The sequence below is a fragment of the Alosa sapidissima genome, chromosome 13 (genome assembly GCF_018492685.1).
Source record: "Alosa sapidissima isolate fAloSap1 chromosome 13, fAloSap1.pri, whole genome shotgun sequence".
NCBI classification, from domain to species: Eukaryota; Metazoa; Chordata; class Actinopteri; order Clupeiformes; family Clupeidae; genus Alosa; species Alosa sapidissima.
Genome location: NC_055969.1, coordinates 2297936 through 2313539, shown reverse-complemented (window position 1 = coordinate 2313539; position 15604 = coordinate 2297936). Strand labels below are relative to the sequence as shown.

General features: G+C 40.7%; 1 protein-coding gene across 3 annotated transcripts in view; it reads right to left on the bottom strand.

The window, feature by feature from the left end:
* jak2a (Janus kinase 2a) overlaps positions 1 to 15604 on the bottom strand; it is a 118618-nt gene that overhangs the window by 14470 nt on the left and 88544 nt on the right. For all 3 annotated transcript variants that reach the window (XM_042060573.1, XM_042060574.1, XM_042060572.1), the window contains 4 exons: positions 15305 to 15455; positions 13301 to 13434; positions 12992 to 13181; positions 10979 to 11103 (listed from right to left, as the gene is read on the bottom strand). In XM_042060573.1, coding sequence (XP_041916507.1) covers positions 10979 to 11103; positions 12992 to 13181; positions 13301 to 13434; positions 15305 to 15455 — 600 coding nt within the window. The remainder of the gene's footprint in view (positions 1 to 10978; positions 11104 to 12991; positions 13182 to 13300; positions 13435 to 15304; positions 15456 to 15604) is intronic.

Here is a 15604-nt window from a genome sequence, read left to right as displayed (position 1 = left end):
CCTGTGGTAGAATGCTAGTAGAAGCATAGTTCCAGGGATCTTCATGTCAAAGACGTCACTGACGCCAGTTATTTGTTTGCAAATTAATAATTATAAAATGACAAATTAATGGTTATTTATGGAGTTTATTCACTCAAAAAACCCCGATGGATAACCATGGTCAAACGTTTTGCATTGGGGATGTGTAATACTGATAGCCGGTACCCCGAGAGGCTAGAAAACGGGGTATATTTTCATCAAAAGTAGCCTACAGGACGTCTCTCGCGTTTGCAACAGCTCGATGTAATGTAGGCAACTAAGCCAACAACGTGGGCACAGGTTCCCTTTTAATTTCCAAGATGAAAATGCTCATTAACCAACTACTATATTCTTACTACATCAAATATTAACGTAACCTAACATATCTTAGTATCAATCTTCCACTAGCTAGCTAGCATTAACGTCAGTGGGATTTGCACGGCTACTCTCCACAACTGCTTGTCACCTTGTATGTATTCTAAAGTTTTGAATACACCCATCCATAGCATAATTCAGTCCCTTTTGATAGCTTCTGGAGGAAAGTAAATACTTTTATCGACCAAAACGTCCTCAACGCCTGCTTTCATATACTGTCAGCTGCCATTGTCCACAATGTATTTTTAATCAAGTCTGGTTTGTTTGTCCGAGTTTTCACACGGTAACAATGGGGGGCGGGGCTTAGCGACAGGTCAATTGACTGCTTGACAGGTTATTTTTATTTTTCGGTACAATAAACAAATACATCTGCTTTATGCCGCAGAATTACGCACTTGGCCAGCCTATAGAATGGGCACATTTTGGAGAGGGGGGTAGGAGGATTACTGTTAGCTATAGCTATATAGATTTATATAAAATTCTTCAACAGAAGGCCTGCCTCGAATGCAGGCTTGCCCAAAAAAAAAAGGCCTGTGGTTTGCGCAGCCTACAGTAGGTCTTAGTGAGTTAGGAGTCCTCTAGACTTCTTTTAAGCTGTCTCAGAGAAAGTTGCGTTCGTTGGGGGCAGGGCCAGATTAACAATTCATAGACCCTTGGGAACAAATGTCTGATGCCCCCCCCCCAGCCAACGTGAATCGGGCGGTCAGTTAATAGGCCTATATCGTGAAGATTTGTATTGCCATTTAAGGCACGAGCGCATCTGATATTCCATTATATTCGAATTTATTTTAAAGGGGATATTCGAAAGTCATTTTTGAGCAATTTTGACAGCCCTAGTCCACTGTAGGCTACGCCAATCGTCTATTAACACCTTCCACCTAACCCCGGTGAGTGGGGGTCGCTATAATGCGTGTGAAATAGCACCATTGAGTAGCCTATGCGAAATAGCCTTAAAATCGTCCCGGTGTTGTGTGCCTTCTTGTTTCTCCACCTACTGGTTTCCTTGCGCGTGCATGCGCTGCAGCAGTTGTCAGACATTCACAAACAAGTTGTTTTAGGCGGTTTGAAGTCGCTTTTCATACGCCATGAGCGCTCGGCTACATTACAGCCACTCGGACAAAAGACATGTAAAAAAATATATGTTTTGAAACTAGCATTAAACTGGATTCGATCCCGCAAAAGCAACACACGTGTGACTCTCCATCCTGATTCCCTACTCTTTGAGCCAACTAATATGTTACGCGAATCAATTAACTATTGTAGGCTACCATTAATTAATAACGTAGGCAACACCCAGGTAACATGTTGTCCAGGCTATCTGAAACAAGGGGTTGCCTCTCATCTACAAGTGGTTAGCTTGGGCTGCTACAGTCGTCAGTGCACTGTGCACAGTAGGCCTATGTTACTCTTTGTGGTTGATCAACTAAAAATAAAAGATGTATTTGGTGATGACGTTATTGTAGGCCTAGTAGACCTAAATTCTGAGAAATTAAATGGTACGAGAAACGATCTACATAGCGCACCAGACCGCGATGTCTTCAAGGGTTGATTGAAGGGAGTTTGCAAAAATTAGTGTATTTTTCAAGTCAATAAACATTCTTAATTTTCGAATGTCTTTGTCAGAGAACATCTGACTTTTAAAAACCATAGGCCTGGTAGTCACTCAGACAAGGAGTTATAAGATAAAGGCAATACCATTTGTGTCACCTAATGCAGTTCAGTGAATTAGCAAGATACCATCAGAAGCCAACAATCATAAAGCACCTGTGCGCGCGCGCGTGCTCTCTCCCCTGCGCATGAAGCTGTCTGCGTGTTGTAGGCTAGATTTGCGTGAGTTCTTTCTATCTGCTTTACTTTTGTGAGTTGCGACCACCTAGGCTATGTTATAGACATTCTATGAGGTAGCAGTGTTTAGCTGTGTCACAAAACAATAAGCTTTGTCAGACTACTTTTAAAATGATATTCAGGGCAATATACATTTTAAACATTCGGGGCTGAAGACCCGACAAGCCTTGCATTAATTCTTCAGGTGGGAAGTGTCAGGAAGACGCTCTCATTGATGGTTAGTATATGGAGAACATATCCAATCACATTATGAGAGATGCTGAATTTAACATAAACTGCGATGTTTGATTTTAAATTAATGTAAATCTAGCCGGGACTGTAAGCTGGCACACGTGGGTGCTCGATGTTTTCAGTGGGTGCCCGAGAGATGGAGAAAACCAGAATGTTTAATTTGTCCTGCGTTTCTTCTACGGCTGCAAACGGGATTCACTCGGCAGGGCAGGCATATTTCTGGCTATTAAATTATTTCTAAACCAGTCTGCTAAAGTCTGTAGTGAGTGAAGTCTGTGTAGGGTTTTCCAGCTCCATTTCTTTTTACGAGACACCCTGCTCACTTGAGACCTCTGCTGGTTGTTGCAGCGTCGTTGCAGCGTCGTTGCAGCGTCACTGCAGCGTCACTGCAGCGTCACTGCAGCGTCACTGGAAAAATACAAATTAAAGTCGCGTGATGCCGCGTGATCCCGCGCGCGGACCGCGAGGGAAGCTGGCCAAGTCGAAGCACTGCCCACTGTACATACCCAGAAGTTGAAGCTTCTCTCATACATATACAAATTAACATCCCCAGAATGTCCATACGATGCAAAGTTTGCTAGCAAGTAAGCTAATATGGAAAGTTCGATAGCAAGTTAGCTAAGATCACATTCTCTGGTAAGATGGAGAGTTTGGGGAATGTGTTGCGTTTGGGCGCATATCGGCATCTAGCATGGCGGAGTAAAACATTAATACTTGGGTCTACGACAGTGTTTCTCAAACTTTTTCAGAAGGACCACTTAACTTACTAACCAATAAAAAAGAAACGCACTGAAAACTCACTGAACCCCCTTGCTTATTGTCTTTGCACTTTGCTTACTGCGTCAGAGGATTCATATGATTTAAACTGGCATATCTTACATAGACAGTGTTGTAGAACTGTTTGGATTTACATACAAGTTGGTTCAATATTGCAAACAACTCATCTATATTATATTTTACCTGCTTGCAGACCACACTTTGAGAAACACTGGTCTACGAAGATCATGACAGTGGCACAGTCAAATCATTTACTGTCTATGGTCAAATCCCAGCCGAGCTATAACTGTAGCTCAACTTACCTGTGCATGTAAACAAACTGACTGACAAAAAATCAGAATGAGTAATTATAACAGACGAGTAGCCCTGTGGACTCACAATATTGGAAAATGAGATGTGTGAAACACTATTTGACTGAAACTGACTAAGACTAAGATACCTTTAGTTATCTTTTGACTAAAACTAGACTAAAATGACGAGACTTTTAGTCGACTAAAACTTGAGTAACAAAAATGATATTTGAATGACTAAATATGACAAAGACTAAAAAGGACATTTCGTCACAAGACTAAGACTAAATTAAAAACAGGTGACAAAATGAACACTACAAGGAGAGCAAACTTTTTAAACTGACTGAAGAGCGGAGCAGTCAGTCAGACATCGATGTCCGTGCAAAATCGAGCTTAGGATGAACCTGTTACAGTCTTTTCCTTGAATAGGCTAATTAGGCTATTATTCTATCCTATTTTAGTCATATATTCCCTCGCACTAGTTAAAATAGTACAATTACTGTTGCGTACACGGTTGCCCTAATCGTCCACAGGGATAGGCTACGTTGCAAGTCAATGAGAGCAAACTGAGTGTGCCTATCTAAAATATTTGTTGCTTGTTACTAGCCTACAGTTGATTGAGCCAAAATTATGGCAGAATCGTGTCAGTGTCCAGATTAGTTCAGCTAATTTTGTGTCAGATGGGTGAATATTATTTTATCAACTATTAGCAGTTTGTTAGTGTTGAGCACTTGTGTTCTCATGCAGCTGGTGGCCTATCCTAGATGTTATCTTCACGATAGGCTACTTTACCCTGCCTGAAAGGCTCATCATGTTATGTTGAATCTCCAACAGAAACACAATCATCTTTAAATTATTCATGAACGTGTCATTACTTCGAAACTCGTCATCACTCATCACATAAGCACCATAATCCCGGTCTCTTCAAAACGTAGCACACAACTTCACAACATGGCCAAATAAATGACAGAACATACAGTGTCTCTGGTGGCGCTCGATCACATCCATGACCTGCAGAACGATTGACTACAGTGTGCCAAACTTGTGGATCTAATTGTAACATAAACCACAACTGGCTCAAATAAACACAATAAGGCTATGCGTGTTTCAAATCGAAATCGTTGTTAGAGCTAATTTATCAGCATCGATTAGCATCCCTTCCAGGCCCTTCCATAGGTTGTTCCAGTTGTCACTAGATACTGGTGTTATTCCCAGCCTATGGACACAATCTCTAATAGTGCCCCTGCCTAAAAACAACAGACCTAAGGAACTTAATGATCTGCGCCCTGTTGCCCTTACCTCATGAAATGTTTTGAAAAAAATATTTTAAAACAACTACTCCATGAGGTCTCACCTCTTTTAGACCCGAACGAATTTGCCTACCGTGCAGAAAGAGGTGTTGAGGATGCACTGCTATCTCTGATTAACAGCACTCATGAGCAGGCCAAGAGCCTGGTCAAGATTGTGTTCATTGACTTCAGCAGCGCTTTTAACACAATCCAACCCCACCTGATGGTGAGAACATTGGTGCATTTGGGAGTAAATCCCCAATTGATTTTATGGATCTATGACTTCTTGGCGGACCATGGTCAGCAAGTTAGATTTAATTTGTGTATATCTTCCTCAAAAACTATCAATACTGGGGCGGACATTACACATTATACACCAACAACTGTAAAGCTTCCTCTTCAGCCCACACTTATTTTAAATACACTGACGACAAAGCACTGGTTGGCTTTTTAAAGTCCAACATTTCTTATGTGAATGAATTTCAGAAGGAATAACATCTCAGTGCTGTTCTGAGAATTTTCTTGAAATCAATGTGAAGAAAACAAAAGAGATGGTGATAGATTTTAGCAAAAACAGAATAATGGTTCCCCCCTCAAAGATCAACGGTGAATTAGTAGAGAAGGTCTCCACCTACAAATACCTGGGAGTTGAAATTGACTCTAAATTAACTTTTAATGAATGTGCACTGAACAAAACCAAGAAAATGCACTAGAGAATGTTTTTCCTTAGAAAACTAAACATTTTTAGATTAGACAGTCACATCCTTGTTTTATAAAAGTCTCCTTCAGAGTGTTTTGTCCTTTGGCCTTATCTGTGTGTTTGGCAACATGCATGTTAAGGACCAAAAGAGACTGCAGTGTATGATCAAGATGGCCAGCAATATCATCAGACTCGACCAGGTGTCGGCAATGATCTCATCCTAAAAAAGACTGACAAAATCCTTAATGACTCCTCTCACCCTCTCCATCATAAATTAATGCAAAGCAACTGGTAGAATTCTACAACAGAGAATTAGAACAGCAAGGTAAAATAAATCATTTGTGCCCACAGCGATCAGATTGTATAATGACCAAGCACATCGCAAACCCTTTAACTCCACACTGGCACTTTAACTGGATGGTTGATCACAATTTCCTTGACGGCCATTTCTACCTAGCTTCCCAGCTATTTCTTTTTATGACTCTTTTAAATTTTTAACAACAATATTAGTATTTTCCATGTTGTATCAATGTCTGATATTGGATTGTCATTGTCATTTCTATTGTCATTTTTGTTTTGTCACGGTCAATATCTGTATTGTTATTCTTTTCTTTCCTTTATACATGTTTATTGGTTTGTCTGCAATGTCTTGGAGAGTGTGTTGTGACAGGGGCACAATGAAGGACCACATGAATTTCCCCCTGTGGGATAATAAAGTTCACCTTGACCTTGACTTTGACACCTAATGCTAACCACCCATCTCTGGAGCTCCTTGCTCTGAGACAAACCAGAGAATACTGCTTCCCTGGCTGCACTCTCCACCAATTTCACATTCTCCCACACGACTCGTCCATCTAGAGCAGGAATGGGCAACTTTGATGATCGAGAGGGCCACAAGTATTATGTATAAAATACATCTGTACTGTGTATTAAACTAATATGCATTAATACTCAAATGTATTTTTAATATAGGTTCTATTTATTAATTAACTTTTAAGATAAACAAAAAAATATTACACATCCACAATAAACCTTTTTTCCACTGTAATGGGTAATAGTGTCTCTGGTAAAAAGGCTCTGTTGTTAGTGTATCTTTACCAGAGTTCCCATTAAGTAACTAAATCAGGGCCTAAATTTCAGTGCGGGATTGCAGGTATAGTGCATAATTTATTCAAGTCCCGCAACTCTAGCCATCATAATGCGAGAAACTCCTGCAAACATTTTACAGTGCCGATAACGTTAATCAAATAATGGAGCGGCGTGAATGCGGGACCAGACGGACCAACTTCTGACTTGAATTGAACATAACCCCATGCAGAGACACACACATGCTTGAGCTGGCTACTTTGTTGTCCTCCATCCCTGAGCATGACTGTCCCTTGTTCGTCCTTAGTGACATAAGCATCCCCCTAGTCATGCCAGGCTCAGTAGTTTCTGACAGATTTTGAAAATTTGTAAAAAAATCTGTCTCTCGTCCTGGCCGCGGGCCTTATGCAAAACTAAGAAAATCTGAAAAGTGCGAAAGAAATCAGACCAATTTTTTTTCAATTGTGTCCTTAATACAGTTATTTGATCTCAAACTGGTCCACAGCACTCCTACTCACAAAGCTGGCAAAGAGCTTGATCTCAATCTCACTTCACCTAACCTCTCCACCTATCAGATCACTTTTTCATCAGGTTTAATGTGAATCTGTCAGAAAACCTCCTGCTCTTCCACTTATGGTCTTATTCCGCAGCAAATTCCATAACTTGTCTCCAAACCACTTTGCCTCAATTGTCGTCTTTGCTCTACCCCCACTCAGCACATTCTCCTATCTGGAGGTTAATGATGACACAGACTCACTCTGCTCCACACTGAGGTCATGTCTGGATAACCTGTGTCCTCTATCTATAAGACCTGCTCAATCCAACTGATCTCACCCCTGGTTAAATAATACCTTCCGATTGCTGTATACTAAGCTCAGAGCTGCAGAGAGAAAATGGCTCAAATGCAAACTAGCCGATGATCTCACAAGCTACCAGAAACTCCAACCCTCTTTCTCAGCCAGTATAACTACCGCAAAGTCAGCTTTTTAAAATGACAAAAAATCAACAGTATCGCTGACACCCGGAAACCTTTCTCTACCTCCAAATCACTATTCAATCCTCCGCCTCTTCCTTCCCCTACCAAACTTACTGCTGATATCTCTGACCCGCTCACTCTCAACCGGTCCGCCTCTGCCTAAGGAATCCACCAACAATGTGATGTGTAGCAGTCCTACTACATGTCTCTCTGTCTCCCCCAGCTAAAGGCATGACTAAATCAGCTAAGGCACTTCATTTTCTTTATTGGGCCCTCTCTGAGAGTGAGGTATCCAGACTCCTTACATTCCTTACATATAGCCGTCCTTCTACACTGAGAACCTCAGTGCTTCTCAACCATTTTTGAACAAAGCCCCCTGATTCATGATCCTCTTGCCTCCCCCCAACCCCCTTACGTGGGCTTCATGCATGCGGCCAAAAACAGACGTAACTAAACATGCAAGACAGGCCTACATTTTGGATAACCAGCCCATCTTTAATGTTAGATATCTATCTAAATTCGATCCATTGTGTTCCTCCTGAAATCCTTATATGAAAAACACTTGTGTTGATAGAGACTGATAACCTGACTCTCGCCAGATGAATTTTGTTCCGCCTAGCTCCACTCATCCATCTGGGATCGATCCATTGGAGTGGTGCTTCAGAAGGCTGGGCCTTATTAAAAAATCCTTGCATAAGATTGGATAAGCCACTTGTCCGTCATCTATTGACGTGCTACTTCAACCACTCACATCGAAGCCAACCCGTGACGCTGAGAAGTCTCAGAGTCGCTTCTACGCTACGGCACATCTATGAAACTCCCGCCCTGTGTCCTAATTGGCTCTACCATACAATCTTGTGCTGAAATCACTCTCAACGGAACCGATCCCAGATGGATATGAGTGGAACTAGGCGGAACGAAATTCATCTGGCAAGAGACTAAGGCAATGAGGCAAAAAATACTAATTGTTTTCAAAGAATTTCACTTGCATGTAAAGTTTCTTTCAGATAGGGGTGTCTCTCTGCTCCTCTTTTGACTAGTAACGCTGCAATGAATACAGTATCCCAACTAAAGGAGGGTGGGGGGATGGTCTCAGTGAGTGTGTGCTATCTCTCTCTGGAAGTGGAAGCCAGTATTTGGTCAAGCTTGTTTTAGTGCAAATAATCAAAAAGAATGATCAATATGCTCCAAACAAAAAAACAATTTAAACAGCTAGCACTGAGCAACTCAAAATATTTAGCCTAGGTCCACTTTCAGAACCTTTGCAAATGGCAACATTTGGGCTATGTAGCCTATAATTTATTATATTATATTTTATATTGTTACATAAACTACTGATATAAAAATAAAAATACTGTATTTCTGATTATTTATTTATGACAGCACACATTATGCAGATAGATTATAGCCTAGGCGCTGCTAAGCTGCTAAACTACATTAGGGTCCGACAGCTCATTCTACCTCTTTCTGTATCTTGCTGCTTCAGCTGTCGGCAGCACTAGTTGAAACCTGGAAATATTTTTAAAAAAGTAGGCCTAGCCTGATTGGCTAGTTTATCAGAGTCTACTGCTTGGACTGTGCAGTTTCCCCAAGTGTGTTGAAGTTTCAAAGTGATACTTTTTCTCCTTGGGACAGGCCCTTTTGAGTCTGGGAAAATATTTTTTCCATTTACATCGGGTTTAAGATAACAACTCAGCAGTAAACTTGAATGCAACAGTTTTGAACAAATGTATGCAGCGTGCTTATTTTTAAGAGAAAATGTGTGCCCGGTCACCTACACAAAATGTGTACAGGTTGGCTGGTCTGTGTTTGTGCTGTCAGAAGCTTAACATTTGTGATGAATAATAAAATAAAACTCCCCATTTGTGCCAGAGCGCACCCTTCTCTGTTGACTCATTCATATAGCACCTCCCAACACGGTCTGAATGCCTCCGAGTGCAGCCCCTATTGAGAAACCCTATACTACAGGCTCATTGGACCCTATACCTACCAACCTACTTCAATCCATTAGCCCCAACTTCACACCAGCTATCATGCATGTGATAAATGCTTCGCTGAGAAATCCTCTCTCAAACCTCGCTCAGGTGGAGAACTATCGTCCTGTTCCCCCTTCCTATCCAAAACTATCAAGTGGGCGGTCTCCAAACATGTCTCAGAGTTCCCCTGACAGAACAACCTTCTTGATCCAAATCAATCTGGTTTTAAGAGCAGCCACTCATACGGTTAACCGCTGCATCCTTCTTTTCATACTCTCAAACATGAGCTCTGGCTCAGCACTTTCCTGGTTTGAATCCTACCTCCCAGGGCACTCGATCAATGTGTCCTGGCTAGGACAACTGTCTGAATCTCACTACCTCAGCACAGGACTCGGTGCTGAGGCCCTTTCTCTTCGCTATTAACACCACCTCACTGGGTGAGATTATCCGACCACACGGCTTCTCATATCACTGATATACAGGTGACACACAGCTCTATCTGTCATATCCACCCAACGATCCCTCGGTCTCTGCACGGATCTCTGAATATCTTTATCTTCGTGGATGAAGGCACATTACCTTCAGCTGAACCTCTCAAAGACTGAACTACTAGTCCTCTCAGCCAAACCAACTAGAAATCATGACATTCAAATACAAATGACACCTGAATGACACCTGGCTCTGCCACCTCAAGACAATCCAAACTTTTTGCATCTGCTACTCGCCTTTGGTGGAATGCACTACCAGTTCCTACCAGAGCAAGGGCATCCCTCTTTATATTCAAAAACCTCTTCAAAGAGTATCTCCTCTCCTAGCACTACTAACAACTGGCCTAACTGCTTAATCTGGCCCTTACTACTAGACTATCCCTCTTCTCCTTCCCTTGACATAACAAAAAATCATTAGATGAAAAAAATAGGGTAAAAGCATCAGATAAATGACTAAATGTAAATGTAAAACTACCTGTGTTTGTTAGTAAATCTGAAGACAGAAGGGTCAAACAAGGTGCCAGTGTAAACTAGCAATGAAATTTGTGTTGCGCTTGGCGCCATAATGCGCTGGGTTTAAGATAGGGGCCTTAGTCTTAAAATGAAAATGGTCATTAGTGTTCAGCACTTTTTTGTCTTTTTACATTTTAGTCAACTTTTAGTCATTGGTCAATCGGTTTATTGTCAGCTGGGAAAAAGGCATACTGTGGCAGTACAAAGTCAACTCCTATCCACACATTGAACACTGTTTTACTTCTTGTGTTGTGGAGTTTGCGTCTGGTCATGGGGTGGTACTCAGCCACTGAGCTGCTACAGCTCTCCTCCCAACTCATATAATAATAAGAAACAATAAACAGGTCTTCAATCTTGAAATCTGTAAACCCTAGAAATGCTCACTGCTGATTACACACTCACTAAGAATTATACCTTGCAGATCTGGGAGGCATAGTGCAGGAGTTTCTTGTGATCAAAGCGTTCCTTATTCTTGATGAGATAGTCCCTTAGGCTTCCAAAAGGCAGGTACTCCATCACCAGCCTCAGGTTTCTCCGGCCTAAACAAAAATTAGATCATACAATTTAGTCAATTAAACAAGCACCTCCAGATGTGACCAGTTAGTCCAGCCTCCAACATTCATGGCTTTACTGAAATGGCATACAGCTCTGAAACATTATGAATAGGGCAGATTAAAAATGTAATCACATCAGGGGCCAGATTTGTAACTTAGCTTTGTAACTAGTGTGTTTGGTATGCCTCATGACTACAGAAAACAGGCATGACAGTAGGGCTCCTGAGATCATAGACACAAATTTAATTTAATTTCTTGAATTTAATGTCCAAGATAATGGCTTGATTTTCAATTAAATTTGTCAAATGTCCAGCCAACAACAGCTAACCTTGAGAGCTGTGGTTAAAAGGAACGGTTGAAAGCATGGCTTTTCTTTCCTTAGCAATGATTGTTTATCGTATTTTTTTTGTGTGGAAAAAACAGCCTGTAAAGCGAAGTTAATAGCAGATAAGTCAGATTTAGATGGCACTCAAATGGTGCATGTCTGTCAATGAAATGTTATTTTTACTGTTTGATGTTATGTTACACTGTGCAGGCTATTGGTAGGTTCAATAAAGAAATTGAGTGTTTTTAATGAAAACATTAGGGAACAGCACTTGAGATCATTCTTTAGAACCTCTGAACTTTTTTCTTATCTGTTTCATCTTAAGAAAATGTTTGTGAATCCAGCCCCAGGTGTCTAAGATTGTGTAAATGAATTGCGAACAAAATCTATTTGATTGCTGAAATATTTAGAAATTATCATCAAATATGCAACATTCTGATAATTCACATACATGTATATGAAAACATGAATGTTTGTTGAGATGTTGAGAAATGTCAACTGCTCAAGTTTAGAATAAAGTACCATCATCTGTCAAGTCATCCCGTATTTATTGTTGCTGTTCCCGACTTAGCGCGCACCAGTGTGATGGCGAAATGACGTCGATCCCTGACGGATGACAAATTTCAGCCTTGCACGAACAGCTCCGGCACAGGCGATTTTTTTTCAGTGGCGCACATGGTCGCGTCTGGCTGTGTCACAGGCATCAACCACATTTTTACTCAGTTCATTCAATAAAGGACAACATTGGACATGCCAACATAAAATGACTGTGCTCAACAAGTTTGAATAGTCAGTTTCAGAAGATAGGGAAGTTAACAGCGAGAGTTGCAAGTTGATTTGTTACAGTCAGTTACACAGGGAATTAAGAGAAAATAACTAGGACCCAGGGATATGGCAATAATCCAGCAAAAGGTAATGAAAAAAAATAAACTCTTTCCCCTTTAGGAACGAAAGAGCGAGAGCGAAACTGCCTCGGTGGTGATGACTGCGAGCCACAGAGAGCTGGACTGCCAGGTGTCAACTTGCAAACCAGGGTGTGAAAGTGGAGTGTCTGGGATTCAATATCAGCGCAGTGGCTGCAGAAGGCAGGCGTGCAGAGGGGCATGGCCGTAGGGGGTAGGTGAACATTTAAAAAATAAATTTACTGAATATGAAGTTTTGGTGGTTTAAGCCCTGAGGTTAAATGTTTTTATTGCATCTATTCTGTGATGTTAGAGGTACATAAAATCACCCGGCATGGACGTGCATTTTCTTTGGAATTAAGTAAACAACTACATTTAAACTTTTGTTTACAAGAAATGTTTTCTGCACTTTCAAAAATATTTGGTAACTGCTTAATGTACCAGTTAAGTAAGTTAGTAAATTTAATTTCACTGTGGTAAAATTCAGTCCCCAGACCCATTCTTAATCTCAATTCAGATTTGAGAATCATTCTGGTGTTAGCCTGGCGAATGGTTTGTTTACATTTTGTTAATAGAAAAAGCATTTAAGAGATATGAATCAGACACCTACAAATCTGTGGCCCCTCCAGGCCAGAAGACAGCTTACCTGCACTATAGCACACCCCTTTATATTTGACAATGTTGTCATGCTGGAGAGACTTGAGGATTTCAATTTCACGCTCAAAGTCACGTAGATGCTCAGCAGTGCTGTGCTGAAGTTTCTTAACTGCCACTACTTCTCCTGTGTTGTCCTGTAGTGGGTCGTAACGACACTTCTCCACACTGCCAAAGTTTCCCTAATGAAGCAACATAGAGGGTGAATGATACAATAATGATAATAAACATACAATGGGATGTGTTCAAAAAGAGGAAAACAGAATTGAACACTATGATGAAGCATGGTGTAGTTCTGCACCTTCCCAAGCTGTTGCAAGAAGATGAGATGTCGTTCCTCAAACTGTGCTGGCTCCTGGCTCTCAAATGCCCCAGGGAATCCAAAACCTCGAGCTCTGATTGGCACCATGTCACTTTCCACAAGCAGTTCATAGTCTACAGAGAGTATGGTAGAGTTAGAAATCATCAGGAGCGTTTACATGCAGCCTAATATTGAGATTACAATATGTCTAAAAACCCAATCCAAATACAACTAACATTTCCATCTAAGACATATCAGTAAATTAAGATGAACAGATTCATACAGAGCCTTTTTCTACTCTTGTATAGACTACCGTAATTCACAGGTTCATCACTGAGTCCAACAAATACACAAGTGAATTCCATTCCATGCTCCACAAGTAAATTCCTTTTGTGCAAATTGTGCAATTGTTCCAAAAATAAAAATGAAAAATAGGAAATTGGAAAAATGGATTACATTTTCTGACATTGTTTTTCTGTTTGTCAAATAAATTCATAATTAAGATTTGACTTATTTTCCTGCTTTTGTATTTGTGTAACTTTGGATGGCTCACTATCTGAATTTGAATTGTTTGTCTTGTATACGAATTGTCTAAGACCATCAATTAAGTACACTTATTCAGCAAGTGCCACTAGTGTGAACTTTGTATACACCTGCATTTCCCTTACTGATGGATACAGTGTCTCTTCTTTGTACAGGAAAGACACAGAGAAAAATAGCTTACTTCATGCTACAAGTGCCCACCCTACATCTCTGAAACAAGGTCTGCCCTTCAGTCAGTTCACCAGACTGCATCGGATCTGCTCTGACAAAAATGACTTTGAGGCCAAAGCAAGACTTCAATATAGAGTTTTTAGCTCTAGAGGATATCCCAACAGCTGGCTTGATACACTAAACAAAGTACGTGCCTCTGGTACACATTCGGCCAATCTGGCTTCTAAACTAAATGAGAACCGCTGCATCCTTAAACTGACCTACAGTCATTTGAGCAGAGACATTGTTAATTCTCATTGGTACATAATTAAAAGTGATGATCCAACTGAATGGGCTTTTTCAGAATCTGCCTCTCTGTCTTTTCTATAAGCTCAAATCTTAGAGATAGGCTGGTCCATGCTGATACTGCCACGCCTCCTCCTATTACTCTCAGAGTTACGCCCAGGGTAATTTTCCTTGCAAAAGTTGCACGTTGTGCTCACACCATCTTAAGCTTCTGTCTTTCACACATCCACACACATCCACACACACATAGGACATACAAAATCAAGCAGTTTATCACATGCAAATACACCCATGTGGTTTATATGTTATATTTAGATTTGCTCTTGCCCATTGTTGTATGTAGGCAAAACTATCAGGGCTTTACACATGCACATTTTGAAACATTTGCGTGCAGTCAGGAGATGTGATGAAACTGTCTGTTTCCAGACATTTTCAATCTGCCAAGCACTCAATTTCTAACCGGAATTCCCTGGGCATAGAGAGTTTTACCTAAAAAGAGTGGCTAAGATAAAAAAAAAAAAAAAAACTGCTAGAGAGAATCTTTTTGGATTTTTGAACTTAAAAGCCTCTTTCAAAAAGGGATAAATGAAGACATAAACTACTTGTTGATTGCTCTGAACCCACTGGGTACTTGTTAATTGCATGTCTGTGGTTGATTCACTATAAGCATTGAGAATAGCCGGATGGCTGAAACGTCTGCTCTTGCTCCAAATTAAAAAAGTCTTTCTGCAAAGACTTTGTCTAGTCACCTTTTTCAGAGTGTGAACCACTCATAGTCTCTTCCTCACAGTATCTGTACTAAGAAACTGTCACCTGAGCGCAACAATACTTCTTGGCCTTGTAACTTTGGATGGAAAATTGATTATTGAATAATAGATCATGTGGTTTATATGTTATATTTAGATTTGCTCTTGCCCATTGTTGTATGTAGGCAAAGCTTTAGTAGCTAAGCAAAAACAAACATTTGCGAGAAATGCATACTGTACTATACAGGGCTGTACAGACCTGGAGTAAAAAGGCTGTTCAGATCTCTGATCACTGCTCGGAAGGAGGGCCGGTGCAAAGGCTCATAGTCCATACAGCTGTTGATAAGATTGGCCAGTTCTGTCCACTTGGGGGCAGGAAGTTGGTGCCGGTCCTCGTAGAAAAGATTTTTCTTGAACAAAAATATTTGTAACTACATTGTTACAGAGAATAGTGGATGTTCAGACTAATATTTTCCTTCTGAGCTTGCCTGTAAGGCTGGCTGACCAATATTTTTATGTCTTGGAAATGTTTCACAGCCAGGCAGCACTATTATTTATT